At 39.2% G+C, this 24496-nt stretch overlaps 1 protein-coding gene across 1 annotated transcript; it reads left to right on the plus strand.

Moving 5' to 3' along the window:
* Positions 1 to 4166: 4166 nt before the first annotated feature.
* Positions 4167 to 24496, plus strand: LOC137464451 (fructose-1,6-bisphosphatase isozyme 2). The gene is made up of 7 exons (XM_068175809.1): positions 4167 to 4396; positions 7072 to 7234; positions 8156 to 8248; positions 12930 to 13070; positions 14244 to 14381; positions 20446 to 20565; positions 23683 to 24496. Exons 1-7 carry the CDS (start codon positions 4224 to 4226, stop codon positions 23875 to 23877), a joined length of 1023 nt encoding a protein of 340 aa, XP_068031910.1. The 5' UTR covers positions 4167 to 4223; the 3' UTR covers positions 23878 to 24496.

The following is a 24496-nucleotide window of genomic DNA, read 5'->3' on the forward strand; positions in this document are numbered from 1 at the left end:
GCCACTCTATCAGATCCAGTTACACAAGGATGGAAAATGACATGTTTGCGTGGAGGGGTTTTAATGAGATAAAGAGTATGTGTAGACAGCTCGTACATACACAGATTCTGCTATGATGAGCTGGCTATCTTTGCTAAAAATTAACCTTCTTACTTGATGAAAACATGAACTTGTGTATTGCTAGCAACCTCCACCAGATGTTCTTTGTGTTATTTTGGGATTGGGGATTACCAAGGAAAAGGATTCTGCTGTGCAAGCAGGAGGGAGGTGCAAAGATCCCTCTAAAGCATACTGACATTTAATATACTCATTCAGAGCATGCTGCTGGGAAGAGCTCACTAGTGCTTGGGAGCTAGATGGGCTGCCCAGCATTGTGTGGATACAGTTTTTGAATCAATTAAAGTGAGAAAATAGTTGATATTTCTCACTGCCCACTTGCCTTCACCAAACTCGAAGTAAGGATCACATGGGTGTTGCTGTGGGTAAACTGCCACTGAACACTGACTCAGTTTGTGGTCTGGGAGGTCATGTCTAGGGGTGCCATGAGCTATAAACCTGCCTGCCTGACAGCTTTGTATGTATCAGTGCAGATGGCCTGACTGAGCTTGGTTCTTCTTGTAAAATAAGAGAGAAGTATGGGGAAGCTGAAATCCACGGTGCAAGGGCATGCTCTATGAGGACTCAAATAAAAACCTGAGGACCCTCATTCTGACAGGTCATGCTGGGTCATTTGGAGGCATACAGGCAAACCTTAGACAGTTATATTTATGCATTTGTTCTCCAAACTGATGGGGGCAAGATGTTTCTGTCAGGGACTGAAAGGCCTAGTTTCTGCTGAAAATGTCAATTCTAATGAAGCTTTGCTAGTGGAGAAAACTTTCAGGGACCTGAACCCTTAAAAGACTGAGAGTGCTGGTCGTAGTCAGTTTGGACTACAGTGCCTCAGTGGTCTGTTATCATGACTCAGCAGACAGAATCCACAGCAGTGATTTTTGCCTGCTTACTGTAATTCCTTTTCTGTATTCTGTCCTCAATCTTTACAGGAATCCTGGACTGCATATATCTATTTTTAATACACCCTACTGACAGCATGTAAAGGTTATAGGAGGAAAGTCAATACTGTCCATGTTTGCTAGGTCAGTACTCAGTGGTTTGGTTTTGCCTGTGGGCTGACATTTCATACTTAGCATTTTACCTATTGTGAGATGGGTTTATCTTCTAATCAATAATATGTAAGGCCACATTTGAACAACATCTCTGGCTAGCCACTAGTGGGGAGAACTACTTAGCAAACTACTTCTATATCCCCCTTTCCAGAGCTCTCCATACCTGTTAGTGGAGAGCAGGAAGGTGGATTTGTCACAGGGTCTGCTGTCAGCCCCTGCAGCACTTTTACCCGCTGCCCTCCTCAGAGGCTGCATTGTGCCCTTTGGTGAAAGGTCACTGGCTCCAGTTTCAGCTGGCACCATCCAAGCAACTAACATTTCATATCAATTAGAAAACGTGTCACCTTTAAGGCTCAGGACTGGCCCGTGCACCAGTGCAAGTGTGAATAATCCCGAAGAGCTCTTTATATTAGAGGGCAAATCTCCCAGATCTGTCAAATTGAGGTATTTATTTTTTTGGCCTTCCTATACTATTCCAGTGCCTTGTACTAAGAGGTTCTCAGGCTTATAGACAATCATCACACATTTTTTACACAATCTGATTTCTCCCCACCTCCCCAAAATGGTAATTATTTATATAGCCTAATCATTTGGGTTGTTATGTTTCAGTGGGATCACAGTACTTATCAAAACAATAAAGAGTGAAGCTTTTATACAATCCAATTGTGTGCCTTTATCCAGGTTTTATTTCTCTTTTTGCTGTACTTTGCAATATTTATGGAAAGAATGGTTGAAGAGTCTGTGTTCTTTACATAATAGTGTAAGTCAGTTTCTTATTTAAGGACTGTTATTTGAGAAGCTTAAAGAACTGTGCTTTACTGTGCATTATATATATTAAAAAATCCAGTACCTATAAAATACATTCATAGATTTTGCAAAAAAAAAAAAAAAAAAAAAAAAAGGCAAATAGTGGACTTATTAGCTCTGAAAACACTCTTTGCTAACTCCAAAACAAACTTTCTGTTAGAAGATGATCTGAACTTTGTCTTTTTGACCAGATTCCAAGATTACTTGGAATCAACAGAATATCTGCATGTGATGTTTTGACAAAAGTTAGAAGTCATAGGCCAACCCTCACCCCATTTCTTATTTACTAATTTGATTTTATATGCTCATAGTATTCCAGCTACATAGCAGAGAGATTTTGCACTAAAAGTATTTTAGTACAGGTCAGGCTGACAGCTGCCATGATGATGAAATAATGTGCAGAATGTAATGGTTGTATTTTAAGCCAGCAGGTCTTTTTGCATGTATAACGTGAAAGCTTCTTTTCTTGATCCTACCATGTGCTATCCCAAAGCTCCCTACATACATTATTTTTGGTTTTCTACACTGTCTGTTCAAAAGAAGAAAGTCTCCTAACCAGGCAGAACATGCTGTGTAATAGTTGTCTTGTGATGTGAACGGTATCCCATACATTTAACTATATCACTGTAGTAGAAAAGAGAATCTTCAAGATTTTTTTCTTCTTCAACCATTGCCTTAGACAATGTAGTATAAAACCTGCCTGTTGCTCCATCTGAGCAACTCCACTCACCAGTCCTTTCTCCACCTTTGAACAGGACTGGAAAAATATCCCCAAAGCTAAGCACGTGGGATGGAAGCAGCTCTGAATTCTGTCTTTCTACTTGTGGCTAGTGTTCAGTGCTGTTAATCTCTAAAACCCTTTCTTGCAGCTGATTTCAAAGTAGAAAACCGTAGCATTCAAATCCTTCTAAAACCCTACAAAAAATGTATTTTTCATAGATGAAGAGACACTTCTCGGAAAATCTGAAGAAATGCTTCAGCTGCAGTTCCTATTAAGAAAAACACATTAGGTAAATGCTCTGATACTGAATTTTGTTTGTCTTCCTGGCAAGATTTTAGTGCAGGAATTTGGGTTAAATGAATAACAGTGACACTTAATAAAACTTTTCATCTGTTACTCCAGATTTTCTTGTTTTGCTGGTGGGCTTTCCATATCTTCTACTTTAAAAAGAGTGCTACTACTAAGTAACATGAAGGCTACAGCATGTAACAGCATATAGTTTCTCTTACTGCCTAGTCAGAGTGGGAAGACAGTGCTGTAATTAAAAGATACATGCTGTGTTCCAGACAGCATGTATGTAATGCAAAATCTAATACATTACTTGGAGAGTTTCTGTCTACCTTCACATTGGCACCATATGCTCCTTGGCTATTGCTTGTAAGGAGTTACTGGCAGCATAATTGCAAATTTGGACATACCTATATTTACATGGTGCAGTACAACATGAAAGCCAACATAAAATTTCATTTTGTGAGTTATGCCATTGACATGCTTAAGTCAGAGAAGCCTTATTTCTAAATTATTGGAGACATAATTACTTTGTAACTAATCAAGCCACAGCTAACCAATACTCATTCATTCAAGCATTATAATATTACGAACACCCCAGACCAGGAATTAAATCATTAAAATGGAACTGCAGCAGACCAACTAGCAAAATAAAATACTTTAAAAAATGCATGTCTAGATACACCCCTTCAAAACCCTCCTTCAGGGCCGAGGCCAAAAGAGAGTGAAAAAAGAGGACTTATGGGAAGGGAACTTCAGTGTCTGGAGTCACAGTGCTATGGGACACTGTGGCACATATGGTTACTGGTGTCTGGTGCTTTCATTTTTGGTGCCTTGTAAACATAGCCTTGGCTATGCTGAACCAATTGCTGAACAGGATCTACAGGAAATCCATTTCCAAGAATGCAGCCAGCAAGAGTTTTGCATTATAATCAGTCTGATGTACAGTGAGAATATGTAGCTACATCTGCACAGAGCTAATTTCAGTGCAGGGGGGCCCAGACAAGCGGTAGTTGCTCAGCTGTAGTCCTGTCTTAGGCTCCTTTCCTGCATCCCAGCGGAGCCATGGAGTGCAGTTATTCTGAGCACTCAATCACATGGTCTCAGAAACATCTTAATAAATTCTGACCAGCAACACAGCTAAACACAGCTTCACCTCAAAATAAAACAGCTACCCAGGATCTCAACACAGCAAGAGAACATCTTGTCCAGCTGAGAAGGAGCTCTGGTACACAGCAAAAATGACTGACAAAAGCCCCTTCGAGACGGATATGCTGACACTCACACGATTTGTTATGGAAAAGGGACGCCGCGTAAAAGGAGCAACGGGGGAGCTGACACAGCTGCTCAACTCCATGCTGACTGCCATAAAGGCCATTTCTGCTGCTGTCAGAAAGGCAGGCCTTGCCCACATGTGAGTCCTACCTTGCACTACTTGGAGGAAGAGGAGGCAGAGAGACAGCTACTGGCATAGCAAAGCTGGGGAGTGGGCAGGGATTCATAAATACCTTGGAAATATCTTTTTTAAGCTGAGTAAGATCAGACCCTGGATTATCAAGAGTGGGGAGCAGGAGAGCTTTCTTTCTGGAGCATTTTAATACTGGGTGCAAGACAGACATTTAAACTAACTGCTGTTATATAATATTTTACTCTGAAAATGTAAGTCAGAACAGAAATCCAATGCATTCCTCACCTTGTTATCTCTTGCATTTGTTGATACTGATCTATTTTTATATCTACAGTGAATTTGCTAAAAATCACACCATGATATTTTTAATGCAGAATATTTCACTGTGATATTTTCTGCTAACATCCAAGCCCTCTGCTGAACTGTATAAGTCAGGGCTTGGCTTATCTTGGGAAGCTGATTTTCTGCCTGTCTGCTGTATAAGCAATGCTCTAAAGCAACAGCCCTGAGAGAAACTCCATGCGCTGCCATACCTGGCTGCATTTCTCTTTCCTTCCTGTATCCCACAGGCAGGGTTACAGGCAGGGTGTCTCAAAAGGCCCTCTAGGAAAACCAACAATTTGTCATTTAGTGCTTTTGCAGATGGAATAAAAAATGGCCTTAGCAAAACCTGGAATGTACTGACCTGTTCCATATGGACAAGTGCAATAGACATCAGTCTAAGTCTTTTAATGGTGATCTATCTGAAGGAGTTCAGAGATATAGAATGCCCTAATAAAATTGTGCATTTAAAATAGAAAGTTCTTGATATGTATCAAAAGATATTTTTCTGAACATGCTTCAGTATGTACTTGCACCTGTATGCATGAAAGAGGCCAGGAATATATTTGTGAAAGAAAGTCAACATTTATTTTTTGTTCAGGGGTTTGAGGTTTCATTTCCTTCCGCAGAAACACCAAAATATGTGACCCTAGGGTTGGGGGGGATTTTGTGCTTCTGTTGATTATTTGGTCCAAGTCCTCAATCATCTTGGCAAATCATGAATTCAATGTCTCAGAACTATTGCCCTCACTTTATAGTGCCTAGAGAGGACATGAGACATACTCAAAGTGAACCACAGTCTCCTATGCCCTTACTCTTAAACTATGGTTTGTCTCTGTCCTTACTAGGTGAAACTGAGCTATTTTGCCTCCTTGACTTAAAGGATGTGTTGCTCTTACATAATTTTTTATCTTTATATAGACAATCTCTGAAATAGTTTGTAACAGCAGAGAAACTGATAGGCTAGAGGTAGAATAACCTCTAATAGTAATAATAGTAATCCTTCTTCCCCTTTCAGAAAAAAAAAAAAAATCCATTACATTAAGGAACAAATGTTTTTTTCCTGAACAAAAAGCTTCAGATGTTGTCTCAGAAATATCTGAAGTATCCAAACATACAAATTAGTAACTTGCACCATTCAAATTATTGAAACTAACCATGAAATTTCAGGGATTCCCATGGCAAACTTTCAACCACTGTGAAAGTGGCTTGCATCCATCTGCATTTGTGCAGTTAAAGAGCTCTGATTTTTCAACTCCCTCCAAATAGGAGACTGTAAGTGTCTTCTTAATTGTTGAAACACCGAGCATGAATTTTTGACAAATTTTCAATTCAAAAGTGAAGAAGAATTTTTTCCAAGTCATAGACTTGAGCTGTGATTGTGCCTGAAAACACAGTAACTGGAGAGTAGGTTACCATTCCCTGAAAATCATGGTCCTTTTCTAAACTCTAATTTTGGCACCCAGAAATGTCCCAAACACTCAATACTTCTGAAAAGCACAGGCAGCTTTGAGCTTTGAGAAAGACAAAAGACTCCACTCCCAGCTCAGGCCTGCCACTGACGAACATAATTCTAGAGACTAATTACTTACTTCTTTCTCCTCCTCCCTTTCCCCCACCTGCCCCTGCTCCACGCCCCCCCCCCATGTTTAATTTCCTTTAATGAATTAAAAAAGCTGTATCTTTTCCTTGTATGTTTTTTGTATTTCTAACCAGATATGCCCAGAATATGGACATTGGGACTAAACAGTGCTTCTTCAGCTGGAAGTTTCAGAAACATATATACTACTATACTATGTCATTAGTATTTTGCTAAAATTGGGATAGGAAAAAGAAGCATCATCCTAACTCAGTTGAGGATCACCAAATAAAACAGACCTTGATCCTGAGATACAGTTCCATATGGCAAATTCCCCATGGATGCCATTAAAGTCCTGATATGGGGCTGGCAGTGGTCTGAGTGAATGTGGGTTAAAGGACCACCATGGTACTCTGAGCCGCTAGTGGCAGAAAATATTGCAGATGCTCACTGCACTTTCTGCTTTCTCAAAACTGCAGCCAGCTGCTTCATGGGGCTGCTGGGGAAGCCTGGTACTTATCAACTGGGCTGTAGGCTCAGCTTCTGCCCTGGAGAAATCCGCACAGGAGCAAAAAGTCCCAAGTAAGGCCTCAAAGTGCATGCTTTTATTTTCTACAACAGTAACAGTTTTATAATGCACCTTAGCTGTTTCATTCAAAGATTATCTAAAGGTGTAGGAAGATAAGATGAAGGAACAACCTAGACTTCTTATGGTGTTTTTTCCTAAAAACCTGCAATGTTGGCCTCCTTCAGGTTTCTTGACATTTTTACTCTTCTGTAGGTTTGGTATAGCAGGCACTGTGAACGTGACAGGTGATGAGGTGAAGAAGCTGGATGTATTATCCAACTCCCTGGTGATCAACATGCTCCAGTCCTCCTACAGCACCTGCGTCCTGGTCACAGAGGAGAACAAGGAGGCCATCATCACCCCGAAAGAGAAGCGGGTCTGTGCAGCTCCGGCTTTCAGGGGGGTTGTCGGCTCAGGCAGCAGCAGGTGGCACTCTTGCTTCAAGTATGAAACCTGGCCCCGGTCCCCAAACTCAACCCTTCCCGGGAGAATTAAGAAATTTTGCAGCATTTCTGTATTGTTTTGATTAATAACTTTCGAGCGTGGCATGATTTCAACAGCTAAAAGAGATGTGGAGAGTACAATTATTATTAAAGTTTTCTGAAGCGGGAGAGAATAATTATTTTTAAGCTTGTTAACACATCCCAAATCCCAGGTGTAAGTGTACTGTTACATTCCCTGACCACCGGTGCGATGGTTTTGGATTACATTAGTATTTAGCAAGATAAAATGAGATGAGAGGCTGGCAGAACAGGGTGTTATGTTACATGTCCAAAGGAAACACCTGACTGCTTCATCAGGCTTCCCCCACGAGGGGATCCTATTACAGCGAGTTACTGTTCATGCTGATGCAACCTGCCTTTTTCCGAAGATTTTTTTTCTTTCTGCCTTCTTGCCCTCAAACCTCACAACACAGTGTAATCCTTTCGTTCGCAGCAAAAAGTAGCAAAACAAAACATGTTCATTCGAGAAAGGTACTTGCTTCCAGAGTGAGTCTGTCCTTTTGCTTTTAAACAGTTTCTTGCACTGCTTGGCAGCAGAGGACTGCTCCTCTATCATCTATTTGTGCTGTCTGAGCAGAAACATGCCCTCTCCAATTTCTCTGGCAGGCCCTTGGGGAGTTGCTGTTGTGCTGCAGGGCCAGCTGGGTCAGCAGTGCAGCCTTCTCTGACAAGCTGTATCAGGCACACTTGGAGGGCTAAATGCAGACATAAAAACATGTGAGTTTTCAAGTAAAAGCAAATAATAATGTGAATCAACGTATCATTAAATGGTTCCCTTGTCACTTCTGTTTTAGGGTAAATATGTGGTGTGCTTTGACCCCCTTGACGGTTCATCCAATATAGACTGCTTGGCACCAATAGGAACAATATTTGCTATCTACAAAAAGGTAAGAGCAGCAAATCACACATGGCATTATTTGCTTGGTGAAAGCAAAACATCTTGAGTTCATCACCTTGCCTAGTTTCTTTCCATGGTCCATTAGGTGTCTCTGGGCAAAAGCGAGCCTTAGAAGGAGTAGACGAACACTTGATATTCACGTGTGCTAAAATGCTGCCTGAATTCACAGGAAGGGGCACCCAGCCTCGTGAAATTGTTAGGTGAAAGCACTTCCTTCCTCCACACACAAAGACACTTAATTACAAGGATCTCACCCCCAGGGCAGCTGGTTATCTCCTTCAGTGATGCTTGACTCAGCGTTAGGTGCCGAGAATCGCAGTATTTGTCCTCCTGGACAGCCGCTGCGGGGGCTGGCAGCTCTGGACCATACCGTGTGGCCTCTCAGGGCTAGCTGCTATGCCCGTCATGGATGGGAGTCCATAAGTATGGAGATGCTGGGGGCTGAAGGAAGCAGTCACCTACAATCATCGGGGCCCCGGTAGCATGTCTGCTCCCATGAGGCTACACAGAGCAGCAGCTGTGCAGCCAATTACAAACACTGAGCTACAGTCATGCCAAGTCTTGTGATTTGTTTGCTAATCTCCCAGCAGTGGGTGTTTTTTCCAAAGCCTGACCTCACGGTCATATGACTGTGGGAGACCCTCAGCCATTGCTATTGTGCAATAACAGTTCACAGTACTTGTGACTTCAAAGAAGTCTTTGCAGACTCAGATGTTACACTTCAAGCAAATGAAGATATGTTTTTCAAGTCTCTCACTCTTTAGCTCATAATTTCCATCTGGCTAGTCCTTGGTTTTTACATTTCTTGTAGGTAATACAATAGTCATCATTGTTGAGAATATGCATCTACTAGTGAATCAAATTGTTATGGCACAACCTCAAGAGGGTTGTGGCACAAGCCAGGTCCTGGAATTTGGCTGTCTGCATTGTTACCCACACAACAGATGCTGTGCAGGCCAGACAACACTGAGATGGTGCCCAGTGTGATTTTTGAGAGAGAATGCCTGGGACTACCTCCAGTACCATGTACCTCCAGTATCTTGCTTTTTGCAGGGAAAAGAGCTTATCTGTGTTGATGAAATCTATGAAATGTGCCCTAATGTTAAGCAGAGGGACCTCCACCCTTTTCAGTTATCTCTCCAAAGATACCCTAAATGACAACAAGATCTCCTAATATTTGCAGTATGAAAGAATAAATGTGAGATGTTAATTCCAGTTGATAAGTATCCCTTAAGAAAGAGAACATAATTTTAGGCCTTTTAAGATTCATGAATAACATTTTTGAAAAGGTAGAACCAGTGTGATTCCAAAGGACGAACCTTAGCATCTACCAGTTCTGAGATGAGCTCTTGACTGATTTTCTCACCATGTCTCACCTTAACTTAATTTCCAAAGGCACACTCTCCAAAGTGGAAACATTTGGCTTAATTTAGGGAAAAAACCAAAACAGATAATAAGCACTCTTACAGAAAGGCCAGACTTGGACAATACATTTCAATCCTGAAAACAGTTGTCTAATTGCTCCCAAGCCAGAGCCTTCACCACAGTGGGAGGGACCATTTCATCATGTCAGAAAAGCACTCTATCAGTTTCTTAGAAAAACCCATAAGGAAATAAATACTATCTCATCTTATTTAATTTTCCACCTGGCCTTTGCTTTCTGAGACCAGGGTGGTGCAGCTGAAAATCAGAAACACCAGAAGAGGGGGGCTGAGTGAGAAGCCTTGCCAAATCAGCAGGGGATTGGACAGCTGCTGCTACTGAGAGGCTCTCAGTTGCCAAAGAGTCAAGATTTGGTGACAATAAATGCTTTTTGCTTGGGTTCTTCCCAGGTTTACATACCACTGAGCTAAATCTACAATCCTTAACTCATACTCCACAAATATGCTATGAAACTCTCTTGCTTTGTTTAATTTTGGTTTTAATTTGTAACTTTGCCCAATGCCTCTGATGTATTTTATTTGCTACCCTTCACTGTAATGAGGACAATGCCCTCCCCTTCATGTGGTCCCTCACAGAGAAGGTGTAAGAATTCAGTAAAAACACAAAGGCTACTCATGAAACACATGATACAAATGGAGACCTGAAAATCAAGTCATTTTAGTGCTGCTCCCAGTGCTGATGAGAATTCCCTCATGTGATGTCAGGCAAATCACAAACACAAAAAAAATCAAACTCAGATGTCACCTGAAGGTACCCCTATAGCCAAACTCTGCAGCCTTTGTTTCATCAGCCTCACACCAATCTGAGTTATAGTGACAGAGTCACTATAATTCATTATTTGCAGTCCATCTGTCTATTTTATTGTTTTGCATAAAGGCCTCTAAAGGTATTTCACTACCACCATCATTGTCAAAATATAATGGACAGGAAATCCATCTGTGCACCAGAAAGAAGAAAAAATATAAATTATCAGAGTGTACTGCCCAGCTTAATTCCCTGGTTTGTTTAACAGTACATGGTATTTGGCAGGACAAAACTCCTGTGGTCCTAACATTGAACTACCAGCTGATCTGTAGCTTTTTCACATTTTAACTAGCTCTGCAAAATGTTTTCTCTTTTCTTCTTCTTTTTGGAAGCTAGCTCTTGGAAACACAGTTGTGAATAAGGATGAAAAAATAAGTGAATTCAGCCCAACTGACTATACCTTGAGGGAGGAGTTCCTCTGCTTTTTTCCGAATAGTCAACAAATATATAGTTTCTCAGTCATATTAACATAGAAAATGCATTTAAGAAATAGGGCTGAAAAGCTCATCTCAGATAAAATATATTTTAAAACAATATCATATATAACCCAAAGTCACATGTGTTGTATATACACTGTATTCTAGAAAACAAATTACTTTGCTCTATACAAAATTATTTTTTCTTTAATGAGAGGACCATACAAAAAGCTATGACAACCATAATATGCTTGAAACTGTCTAAATGAATTTTTAATTCTGCATTTGATGCTGAATTAATTAGTCTGCTATAGACAACCATTGCTTTTAATGGTGCGGTGTATGTACCATAGGGGTATATTTTTCAAGGAGATGAAGCTACCTAGGCCATAATAGTTGGTGCTGTAAGGATTGTTTTGCAAAGTATTAGCTACTATTAGTCAAATTTTGAAGCTCTGAAATATGCAAACAAAAGTTTAAACTAGTCTTCCTTCATTATCTGCATTATATACTCCCAGAATAAGCAGCTTGACATAGTTTCAAGGGACTGAATACCACATATATTTGTACATGCTATATTTCAGTTCCCATGAAGAGCTGGTTGTCAACAGGATTTATATTTCCACAGAAGGAGTTGGCAAAATAGGAATAAAAGGATTTGAGCAAAATACAGTTAAAAACTGTAAGTGAAGTGACTCAAGCAACAAAGTCTTTCAGCTGAAAAATAAAACATTTTGACATGAAATTACTATCTTCGTGTACCAGGAAAGGTGTCGTTTTGGTGGCCCACATCTCAGTTTTCCTCGAGGTGTTGGCATACAACAATGAATGGGAACACCTTACTAGGACACTGATGGGCAAATATTTTATTTTCTACACAAGACAGTCTTCATGGATTTTAATTTTTTTAACCATATATTCAGGGCTAGACCTGCTGTTTCTATTTAGCTGCTACTCAATCCAAATAAGCCTGTGCAATCACTGAGAAACTGAGTTGGGAACAATAAAACACTAAGCCATGGCCTGAAGAAAGGGGGGTGTTTCATTTCAAGTCCCCATGGACCACCACCAAACAATCCATACAAGACCCACCACAGCTGATGAACTTTTAAGTAAGCATGGGTAGCAAGCCCTACCCATATTGTAGCAGCAGGAGATGTAGGGTGTAACCAACCTTCCCAAGTACTGTTGGCTGTCCTCCTCACCTACCCCATCAGACAAACTCTTGTAAGCCATAGCTGAGGCACAGTGCTAGAGCTGACTGGAAATATTTGCACCTTGTCTGCTCGGGCTACTGTTGCTCCATGATAACCAAAGTGTCAAATCAAAATACAAGTGTCAGAAATTGATTAAAAGTATGAGGTAAAATGCCACCTGAATGTTCTATGTAGAGTTACAGATGAGTACTTGCGCACATGCACACTTTACATAACCAAATGCATTTGTTATTTTGTATATAATATGATGAGCATTTGTATATAATAGTTGAGCATTTATGTCCCTTCAGTTATGCATCCCTTCACTAGAAGAGACCAATGCAAAAACTTGTTTCCATCATATGTTGCACCATATACCCTTTTATTCTGTACAATGGAAGCATTTTCTCTGTAATGTTAATTACAGCATTTATCTCTCAGTTATTCCCTCTGAGGGGTGTCAATATGATAGCTTATGTTACATTTACAGAAAATTAGTATCCCTGCTCTGTCTCAGTTTTCTGATGATCCTCAGTTAATAGCTGGGGATATAATGCTAAGGGATCAGCTTTGTGGCATGTATCGTATTGATTGCGTGACATGTATAAAATAACAAACTCTCAACATCCTATCCCAGCATGTGCATGTACCTGTACCACACTTGGCCTGAACGAGTGGGGTGTGACAGTCTCTGTTTTTGTTGTTTCAAAGGCCTGCATAGACAGAAAAAGGAAATCTGTCATACATTATTATTGTTTTTATTGTTCATTATCAGAATTTAACCTTTGGTTCAATGGTAATTTTTCCTCAGGAAACAGATGATGAGCCCTCTGACAAAGATGCTTTACAGCCTGGACGCAATATTGTTGCTGCTGGCTATGCCCTGTATGGTAGTGCTACGCTGGTTGCCCTTTCCACAGGGCAAGGAGTGGACTGCTTCATGCTTGATCCGGTACAGTCATGGTGTTAATCACATTGCCACTGTCTTTTAGAGCTCTCTGTGCTTGGTTGTACTTGTTTTTGTTAATCCTTGTCTCTATCCCCTTTATGTAATTCTTTTTTCCATGTCCTGGATCATCTCACCTACTCTTTACAAGTATGTAATAATATATGAGGTTGCAATACCTGTTTGGTTTCTTCCTACTCAATAGAAGTGAAATTAACTTAAATTCTCAGTTAAGTGTTTGAAACCCTCTTCATTCAAACCAACACTTAAGAAAATTTAATTTGTGTCTTTATATTCACTTAAAGGAATCTGTGTTTATTTTATTCTTGATTTTTCTGTCTCAATAAGAATATCAGCATGTTCACTGTTTAGCTTGAGGCAAGAACGATTTTTTTGATAGCTTGAGGCAAGTGATGTTTCATTTCCTGAGTGCAGTAGTTTTATGGCTGTCACCTGAGGTGCATACCCAAAAATTTGCAAAAGCACAACAACACCTGTATAATTGAACATGTGCCGCTCTTCAGTGCCCAAGAACACAATGAGTGGTACTGTGGGAATGCAGGAAGATCATTCATTTGTAAAACCAGAATCAAATGTAGGGAATAACATAGTTATTATTATGGTTTTATGGGTTTCTTTTAATTAAAAGGATCAATTATTACCAAAACTTTTTGTAACATTTGTAAATAGTCTCATTCCAAGTGGAAAGAAGTGGAAGAGGAACTGCTCTGCTTGAGACAGAGAAAGAAAGAGAAGGTGAAAGTTGAAATCAACAGACAGCAACACATGGGTGCAGCTGACCACATTCACTTTAAGTTATTTAGACAAGACAGGCAAAAAGAGTCCAAAAATTAGAAGGCAGTGTCATTTCTTAATTTACAGTCTTATGATTTGAGGACAGAGATTCATGATCCATCTGCTTTCAGGGCTGATTGGTGATTTTTGATACTCTATTTCAATTAGGTTTTGTTTATAGTACCAAAGTGACAAGTTTTGATTAATTTAATGTAAATTCTCTGCTTTCTGCTCTTTTTGAAATATTGTCAGTTTATACACTCGACTGGTACTGAAAGGATCAAGCTGTGCTAGCATTTCTGCCATGGCTAGTGTGACAACTGTTACAGAAAGTCAACAACATTTTCTGCTGCCTGCTAATACCTCATTTATCCTGTCCTGCAGGGTCTTGGTGAATTTATTTTGGTGGACAGAGATGTTAAAATCAAGAAGAAGGGGAAGGTATACAGTCTCAATGAAGGTTATGCAAAGTATTTTGATCCTGCAATGACAGAATATTTGCAAAAGAAAAAATTCCCTGAGGTAAGAAAATATTAGCACTGTACCAATGTACCATGCACTGGCAAGCACTGCATTCCATGCAGTCCTGGCTGATGTAAAACTATTTGAAGGTCTTCCTGAGTTCAGACCCATGTGACCCTTTCATACCACCTGGTCCATTTTGAATATGCATGTAATGGAACGGGTTTTTTGGCATCCTGACATCTTTTATAACTTAGACTTTGGTAAATAAAGTCACAGCTTGTTTGTGTAAAAGGAAATGTGCCCAAGAACTACATCTTTCAACAAAACTCTGGAAATGTGTACATCAAATTTGGGGATACCCTCATTTTCTAACTTTATCTGAATATGCAGTTCAGTAATGTGTGCAGTTGGGCATTCAGGGCTAGATTCCATCTGCTGCCCAGAAGGTGCTTGCAGGAATCTGGGTGGCATCACCTTCTCCTTCTTGTACCTTCTTGCACCTGAAAAATGCAGTACCAGTCTTGCACAGTCTACTTGCATCATATGGAGCATGAACCAACCTATAGGCTGGGGAGAAAACCTAAACAAATAGTGTGAGGCACAAATTCACTATATTTGGTGGTTAAAAGAGAGACATCCCATGTCTGATGAACTTTCTTGCAGAAAGACATCCCATGTCTGATGAACTTCCTTGGAAAAATACAGTTTGATATTAACTTATCAATGCTAGGAGGACAGTACATAAGCTCTCAATGAGGAAAGCTGGAAGCTCTCCAGAAAGTGTGGCTGTGAAGAGTAATTCATAATGAAATATGGTGATGTGGATTAACTCAGGACTTAAACTGGTCAGGAAGCTGTTTTTAAAGCTCTTCCTATTAAAAAAAAAAAAGTAATTTTTAAGCTATTAGTTGTCAAGGATATTTGTAATATGGTTTGTATTAAATAAACTGATTCAGTAAAAACCTCAGGGTGCAGTAAAAGGGAAATATAATGAGTAAGCATTTAAACTGTGGTCCCACGATAAGCTCCTCCTTATGAGCTAAAAAAATCTGGATTTACCGTATCAGCTATAGCTGCAAGACTACTGACTGAATATCAAACCCTCCTTTTCATGTTACCCAGACTGTAGCTACAGAAAGTCTAACATCACAGCATTCTAAATATATTAACTTTGAATATTTGAGATTATTTTGAGATTCCAAATCTGCATTCAGTTCAGCTGTGAGAGAAGCAGAAGCCCATGACACAACTTTCTTACTTCCTGAAACCTAATCCAACTGGGAAAGTGAAGAACATCTGTGCTTCTCATTCTGCTGACATTATACCAGGCCATGTATTCAGTATAATGCACTAAGACTGAATTTATTAATTTGTGTTTTTGCAAACCACCAAAGTGTTGTTTAAAGTAAAATTCTTAAACAAATGCATCAACCCCAGGCAACTAGAAAAAGACTGAAGAGATTTCAAACTCTATGGAAAGACCAGACAGAGGTATTTCCCCACAGGACCAATGAGGACAGCTCTATCATGTGACTTACTAAATCAAAAAGTTAGGATGTACTGGAAAAAACTCATTTGCAAACAGTATTTTATCTCAAATCTGTGCATCATTCCATGAAAACCTCTTGAAATTGTTCGTCTAATGCAACAGAAGTTGGCAGATATTTTTGTTGCTTTAAAGCAAACAGCACAGAAGTGCATGGGTTATTTGGGGCACAGGAAATCTTCTTAGTTGTGCTGAACAATCACATTTTTTCTGCTCTGAGATGTACAGTTGTCAGGGTGAGAAGGGCACAAATGTTATGGCCACAAAGCACAAGGAAGTGCCCTGCCTATCTAAGCTTGTTATGAACCTGAGTTTTGGAAACAGCATAACTCAGTTCCTTGATTTGGAAAGGACATCATAGTTGCATTGTGGGAAGGACTAGAGGGAAAAGGTTTTGCTATTTCTCCGTAGCATGAAACATGCTTCCTGACCTCATCTGTAAGGCTACCCAGCTGCAGCCACATTGGTGATGTTCCTACCTTCCCTACAGGAGCCAGGTGGGGATTTTCACAGTTTCTGTCTCTGTCCCCTTCTCTCCAGCATGCAGAAGGGTAGTGAGAGTGTCTGCTGAATATCCCCTACCTGTGACTTGAGGAGGAACTGATGTATGGGCATGCTGGAACACCTCCTTATTCAGGAAGATCATCCACCCTATACTCTTCTGGCCACTAGAAGCCAAGAGACTAGGCATCAGTTTTAGCTATTTGTCACTTTTTTGCATTTTTCTTCCTTAGATCTTACCTCTGTTAACTCTTTTCTGTGGTTCTAGGTCAACATGCTGTTCAGATGACATTGCCATGAAAAACTGAAAAGTTAAAAATATAACAGGGGAAAGTACAGTGTTTTCCACAACATGTCCTATGTTCTGTATCATTGTCATTAGCAACAAAACACTAAAAATCAATCATTTATGAGTAGAAGAGAGATTTCCCCTTGTTATCTAACAGCAGTGTCCCAGATCAGACAGTTCGGACTACAAAAGTGCATTGACCCTCAAATTTTCTTGCAGATCACCATTTACCTAAGGCATAAATTCAGAATGAAAAGCTCTAGAAAAATGAGTATGTTCTGCAGGCCAGATCTAAGCCTTTTACTACTGTCATGTAGTGGGAAACATATGTCTAACCCCATCTCTCCTGGTATGAGAGTGAAGCTGATTTTTTTTTTTTTTAAGCATGACAAAATCACACTGCTGCTTAACCAGTATGAAGAACAAGCTCCTGTTTGCAAAGTTGCCTGTAATGCAACATGTTTACTCCAGTCTGCAATGCTTAGTGGGCGCTGCTGGGCCGGAAACTGTCTCTGCGCAAGTGTTACTATAACTCCTCCCCAAAATGGGTTCTTTCTCCCATAATGGCTGCAAGGCCCTAGCTTCTCTCTAGCACTGGTAGAATTTGAAATACCCTGTGGACATTGTTGCACTTTGCTACGACACCTACTTTTATCTTTGCTTCCTACAGTCAGGCACAAAAGAAGCTGAGTCTCATCATGGCTTGCTGCTGATGAGAGCTATGCAACTGAGACTCCCTGGTTAAGAATTTGTCTCAGCAATGCCATTAAAAACTTGCCCTCAGCAGCATATTTCCGTATGAAGCGTTCTTCTGTCAACTAGCCAAGTTGTGTCCAAGTGATACAAAAAAGCTAGTAAAACCACTATTCTTTTGTCACTGCATCTGTATGTGGAGTAAGGGATGCCAGGTGTTGCTGTAGAAAAAATTTCATGCCCCCCCCCCAGTAATCATATTTATATAAGAAAAATCTGGTCTTCTGCTGTGGAAGAACAGGGCTGTCAGAAAACAGTAGAAGAAAGAAATGAAAAATTAACTTCTATCAGAATGTGAAGGAAAAAAAAATCACAGGACTTACCTGTTATGAATAATTTGTGTTCCTTTGAGTCAAACAAAAAGAGTAAAAGCAGCAGAAGGGGTAAAAAAAGAGTAGCCATAAACTTACTCAACATGGATGCTGACCAAGGCAACATGAAGGTTCTCCAGCTCTTTCATTGGCATCAGCTAAACAATCAGAAATGCTTATTGAGCAAACACAGAACTTGGCATTACTGAGAATTTGGGATGAACCTGTCTAGCATTCATGCTCTATTATTTTGTTTGAGAAGAATGCCTGGGCAATATGCCAATATGCATGCAATGCCTATTAACTTTTTTATCTGTAAAAATTATGCATGAGCAACAAAACTGGGGAAACAAGAAATAACAGTTCACTAACTAAAATGAGTATTAATTCTTCCCATGCAGACAGCTAAATGCTAAGGGAAGTAAAAATTTTATTTCAGTATGCGGTTCCTGTGATAACCTTATCAGAAGGGAGGAATTTATCTGTATTTTTCTCAGCACAGTCCCAGCATTGTGTCTCTAGCTGGTGCATATCTATCCGGGTAAGAAGCAACTAAAATTGTCAGTGGCATCTCAAGAGCTTAGAATATCCTGAGTTGGAAGGGAACCCACAAAGCATCCTTTGCATACCATGGTCCATGTACACACAAATTATGTAAATAATCTGCATGTGAATAGGAAATCTAGCACATTCCAAATCTGTCAGATGATGTGTCGACAATTGGCTCAGCTGTGCAGCTCACGGTCACTAAATTGCATACCTGTGGTTTACAGAGTCCTTATTTGATAATATCATAGAAGCAATCTTTAGCAGTCTGGTTCAGGGGCTGCTTTTTAATGTGTTATGGCTTTTCTAAGTGTTCAACAAACTGTTCTTAAGACTCAGTTCATCACCTTTTAAAACCACAAAAGAAAGTTTTCTTTTGATTGTATTTTTAAAGGTAATTTGAGATTATAATCACATCTTTCCCAGACTTTAACTGAAAATTCACATTTGTCTCTCTTTAATACCTGTAAAGGTGTTTGGTTTTTCCTGATGTCAGATTTTTACAATCGCAAAGGCACAAGTACAAACAGCTGTGAGATGGAGAAGCTATCATTTGAAGGCTAAATATGCAATTATTTGGGCATAAGCCATGAAAAACAAGGGAACAAATACTTAAAAGTTTTGTTCATTTGTGCCTACAATTAATAGGACCCAATTTAAACAAAACTAAATGCAAAAGCTCTAGACTGTGTCTTATCCATCAGTCTTTCATTGTTTGCATTGTTTTCTTCTGAATTTTTCATAGTTCTTCAAATGTGTGCAGCATGAATCATAAAAACCAACATATGTAGGGTTGAACAAGGGTTATTACATAGCCTAGAACAGGTCTCTTTTCCAATTTTATTACCAGCTATATCAAAAATCCAAGTCTTATGTTTAGCAGCATAGAACTTAACTTCCTAGTGTTCTGTTGCTTTATAATGTGTAATTTCATGACAATTTTTTCCATTTTAATAGAGAGTAATTATCAATACTTCACAGTCACATTGAACAATTTGAAAAAATGATTCAAAATAGAATTATGTTTTTCTCTATTTTCCTTCCAGTTGTGGATTTTTTCCCCAGCCAACCTTATGATTTTGCTGGGAAAGATGACTAAATTGTGGTGTCTGAAGGTGTTGGAGCTGGCATTGCTGAACAGAGTAGTAGATTTTTAGATGTAGTATCAGTACAGGATGAGCTTTGTAGAAAGTGCTAAGATCTTTTATTAGGAACTGATCCAGACAGAAAAAAAGCCTGCTGAGATATTTTCAGACTTTCAGCATTGTAATACAAAACTTATATGTGTATTAAATATTTATGAAGTTCAGTCTTTTGTAATGATCTGGGAAGATGAAAATTCCTCCTCAGCACTATTGAAGACAGACTGAGAGATATGAAATGATCAGCAAAATTATTTTCTTAAAAAGCTTTCCTTCAGTTTACATCCGTATATTGTGTCTCCGCTTCATAAAAGTATCGTGACGTTAAATTTCTTGAATGGAGCTTATTTGGTCTACTGTATGTACTTCTATTTGTTCAAGACACCTTGCTTGTCTTCTATATCTCCTACCTGCCCATTTCTATGACCAGCAGACCTGAGACTGACGTGAATACTTCCTTGATTGCTCTTGTTAAAACGGCTTGTCCTTCAACAACATCAATTTCTAAGATGAGAGCAAGGAAAATTACATTCATTAGTAAATTGCGATCTCCCAAACTAACCTGCAGAATGAATGCTATGACCAATATCACCACCTGACAAATAAGCTAGAAGATAAAGGTTGGAACCATCTTGGAATATGTAGAGGAGTGACACCGCTCCTCATGCTCTGCCTTAGGAACCAGTGAAAGATCAAAAATCAAATTATTTTGGCTTTGTTCTGATAAGGTGAAGAAGTTTTCAGTCCCTTTGTTTTTCACAGGCTGGGGTTTGATTCCAAATTGTGCACCCAAATTACAGGCACTCTGTTTTGCACACTGTGAATGCAGCTCTTTAAAACTCTTATTTTTGAACCCTGTAGACAATCACATCTTACAAAAGCCTGAGCTTAGGACTGATTTCAGGGCTTGCAGTATCCATAAGCAGCCATTGATTTAAGAAGCGTTGATTCCTGTTTCATAGCAAAATTACATTTTGCCACATTACTAGTTGTCTAGCCTGGTAAATATAGTGCTTTGCTCTATGTTTTTCAGGATGGCAGTTCCCCATACGGTGCCAGGTATGTGGGCTCCATGGTAGCTGATGTTCACCGCACTTTGATGTACGGTGGGATCTTCATGTATCCTGCTAATCAGAAGAGTCCTAAAGGAAAGGCATGTAATTTGAATTTTTTTCTGGTGAACTTAGACAACCTAATACCTCTGGTATTACCAGAGCAATAGCTTAGATAAATAAATAATAATGTTCCACTTCGGAAAAAATTATTAATGAAAATTATGGTCAGCAATTGAATTTAGGAAAGAAATTTAGGCAATTGCCAATTTAGGCCAGAAATCTTCCTCTGTGCTTTTATATTATGAAATACTCAAGTGGTTTTCACTGCAACAAAGGACTTAATGATTTTTCTAAAGGTAGTATTTCAGTACCATAGAAACCCATTGAGACACCTTGCATGGCTGACAGATACAACATGGATCTAAGGAAAACTTCTGCACTTTAAACTGGCAACAAGAGTTATCCCACCAGCCAGTGGGATATGCTGAGCCCCAGAAAGGGTTTTGTCCAATGCTAGGAAAAAAGGTTTTCCTACCTTATGTTTCCAAAGGCCACTGAGCTTGTATCACCAGCTCTGAAAACTCAGACTTCTACTACCTGATCAGAAAAGGTGATTACAGTGGAATGTGGTCTTCATGCAGTATTTTAGGAAAATGTGACTTCCCATTTGGACACTGGTACGAAATGCACTGTGACATTGTGGTGCAATGCAATGCAGTCAGCCTTTGAAAGTGACGGACCACAGACCATTGTCAACCTCAACTTCTCTTCTGCAATATCAAATACCCTTATTATCAACTTTCTAAACAAATATGTTTTAAGAGACCTAGTCATACATCTGTGGACCAGCAGTAACCTGCAGGTCATCCTTAGAAAATCATTGGCTCAGTACATAATAGGTTGGACATGGTGTTCTGACTCAAAGAATACATTCTTTCCTGATCTACACCATACTTAACTCCTTCTATTCAAATGTTTTTGTATCCATGGCTGGTACATGAAGGAATCTGCTTCGTCTCCCACACTGATCTCAGAATATCCCAATATCTACAGTCATTAAGGAGAGAGGACTACTGGTTTCATCATGGTGAGCTTGTATTTCCCAAAATACCACCAGATCCAAATGGTCTTCAAAGCAAAAACAGGAAAATAATTATCTTCAGCATATGCAGCCAAAAATGTCTGCATGTTTGTCCAGGCAAAAATTATTTAAAATTTTGAATCACCATCCCATGGAAAAAAACCCCAAAACACCACCCAAAAAGCCCTCACTAAATGATGGAGATCTGTTTGTGCATACTAGAAATGGACAAAAAAAGAATTTGCTGTGTGTGAAAAAAAGTGGGTTTGCTGACTGGCCTCCTCAAATTAAACCTTTTGTTTTGAAATCTCTACTAAACCATTGTTGAAAAGAGAGAATGAAAAACAGGACAAAAGTACAAAGGAGCAAGTACTTACATAACTTTAAAGAAATAAAGGTTTCCACAGAGGTAACCCACATTTATTATTGGATTGCTCTGGCTTATACTGCCACAGTAAAGACAGTAATGGAAGAAGCAAAACATACTATCATTAAAAATAAATTTTCTTTCTGTTCAGAGTGCAGACGTATATAGTTGTTTTCACATATAATTTTTCTTATTGAAAAAATAATAATCTTGTGGCAAGTGCCCTGATCATCTTTCCCCGCAAAGACGGTTAGAGAGCTGAAAATAATCAAATGTCACTGGAATTGATCAAAAGCAATTGATCAAAAATCTTTAGAGTAAATGCAAATTACATGGATGTAGGCCCTAAAATGTACAAGATCCTTGCTTAAGTTAAAGAAAGAAAACTAAACGCTCAATAAACACTACAGGACAAGACAACAAATAAATATTTTCAAATTATATATTTTGCATAATATTTTTATAAACTTAAGGCTTATAGTTCTCTATTAGGTGAAAATGTTAAACCTATCTGAAGACAGAGCCCATCTGAAGATTCCTAAGTGCAGTTGCACTGCTACCTGATGAAAAACTGCTTTCCTCAAGTCACATAGTCATAGCTTAGCAACAAGAAACTTGAAATGTGGTTCCATGGTGATACCACTGCTGTTTGCTGGCTCATGACCTTCCAGAATTGGGCCAAGCAATAGGAAGAAGAGTGAAAGATACTGGTCCTATGTTGCCTCAGAGATGGAGTCCTTTCACCAGAAGTAGCACTTCAGTGGGCTTTAAAGACAAGAAAGAAGGTAATACAGCACTATTTAAGTTGTTGTATATCATGGTTTTATTGCAGTGTGCTAAAGGCATGATAGATAGTGAAGTCCTGTGCTCAACTCATTTCTCTGTCTCTATATGCAGTAGCATTCCACACTTCCTTTTTCCCAGAAAGCTTTTCTTCTTTTGTACATGTCAAAAGTCCTTTAAACAAAATATGTGTTAATATTGTTGTACATGAGAATTTCATAAATAAACCTACAGAAATAATATTTGTTCAGAACTGACCAGCTATCATCACTGTTCATTTAAACACAGAAACTTTTGGCATGTGTCCTAAATAAATTTGCGTTCCACCAGAACACACTCACCCCAAGAAGTAACATTAAAAAAAAATGTAAACAGTTATCAGTGTCCAAACCAAAAGGGAAATTCTTCCTTTAATAAATACTTGCAGCTCCTTCTGAAGCCACCATCTGGATAAGTTCAGGCCACTAATATCTATCTACATTTCTGAAAAGAAGCAATAAAATCCTGAAATTTGAAGCTGGGAGCATCAAGTTTCAAACTCCAAAATATCCTGAGTAAACATAACATGATTATCCCAAGCTCTGAGTTAACACGTAAAGACTCCATATGAGAAGATATTTTGGCTTTTCTTTCCCAGTACTGTTAGCTTAGCCAGCTTAACAGTTTTGCTGATGCCTGTGGGACATCCACTTCTGACATTTTTGACAAAATACAGCTTCAATGGTGCTGCATCTGTATGTCAGCTTGGAAATGATAGTGGTCGTGCCTGAATGTAAGGTTGGTGCACTGTTCCTCCAAGCAGAAAGCTTTAGGAAAGGTGAGAAGAAGAGAGGGAAGGAAGGGCTCTCTAAAAGACATTGCTACTTAGGTCAATTGAAGTTTGGTACAATACTTCTTAAAATCACAAAAGGAATGCTAAGTTTTGGCAAATCTTTTGAAATAATTTCCCCCAAAGGCAATCAAGTGTTTCCTCTTTCTTTCTAGCTCCGACTTCTCTATGAATGCAATCCTATGGCTTTCATCATCGAGCAGGCAGGTGGGATGGCAACTACAGGGACCGAAGCAGTGTTGGATGTGAAACCTGAGAATATTCACCAGAGAGTTCCTCTTATACTTGGCTCTCCAGACGATGTGCAAGAATACCTTGCTTGTGTACAGAAACACCAGAAGAGCAGATAAGGACTTTCCACATCAGATCTTGCTTGTCCATTTTCAGTCTCCAAGAAAAGCTTTACCTTTCAAAATAGTGGATTCTAGCATTTACCACCAATCTCCCAGTGAAAACCCCAGTTTACAAGAGCAGGAAAAATAGTGAGATTTTGTTTCGCCTTGCAGGGAAGTGTAAAAATCCTTCAATTCTGATTTATTCAGGGCAGTGCAGAGACAGAGTCATGACAAACAGAAACTACTTACTTTATATATTAACAAAAGGAAGTGAGTTGTGTCAGTATCCTCATTTCACCTGAAGTTTTATATCTAACATTACATGGATGGCATTGTTTGTGACAGGATTTCCTGTCGCATCAATATTTGCAATGTCATTATCTGGATTTTCTGTCAGAGACTTTCCTGCAGATGCCTTTTTATCTTGACAGCCCTAAGAAAAGCATAAGTCTAATGCTGTCTGAAACAATAATTTTAAGATGCAAATTATATACATTTTGGATAATTAATAGAGATGAAAAGGCTGAAGTGTTGCCAGAGTATTTAATTTCTCATAAGAATAGAAATATCATGTGTTATTTACACACACCTTTCAAAGCTCAAATTACAATAAACCATGGATGTGACACCCAAA

This window comes from Anomalospiza imberbis, chromosome Z (genome assembly GCF_031753505.1).
Source record: "Anomalospiza imberbis isolate Cuckoo-Finch-1a 21T00152 chromosome Z, ASM3175350v1, whole genome shotgun sequence".
In the NCBI taxonomy this organism is placed as follows: Eukaryota; Metazoa; Chordata; class Aves; order Passeriformes; family Viduidae; genus Anomalospiza; species Anomalospiza imberbis.

Coding starts and splice junctions, on each gene's coding strand:
- LOC137464451 (XM_068175809.1), top strand. CDS start 4,224: ATGACTGACAAAAGCCCCTTCGAGACGGATATGCTGACACTCACACGA. Junction 13,071..14,243: donor ACTGCTTCATGCTTGATCCG/GTACAGTCATGG, acceptor CCTGTCCTGCAG/GGTCTTGGTGAATTTATTTT. Junction 20,566..23,682: donor AGAAGAGTCCTAAAGGAAAG/GCATGTAATTTG, acceptor CTTTCTTTCTAG/CTCCGACTTCTCTATGAATG.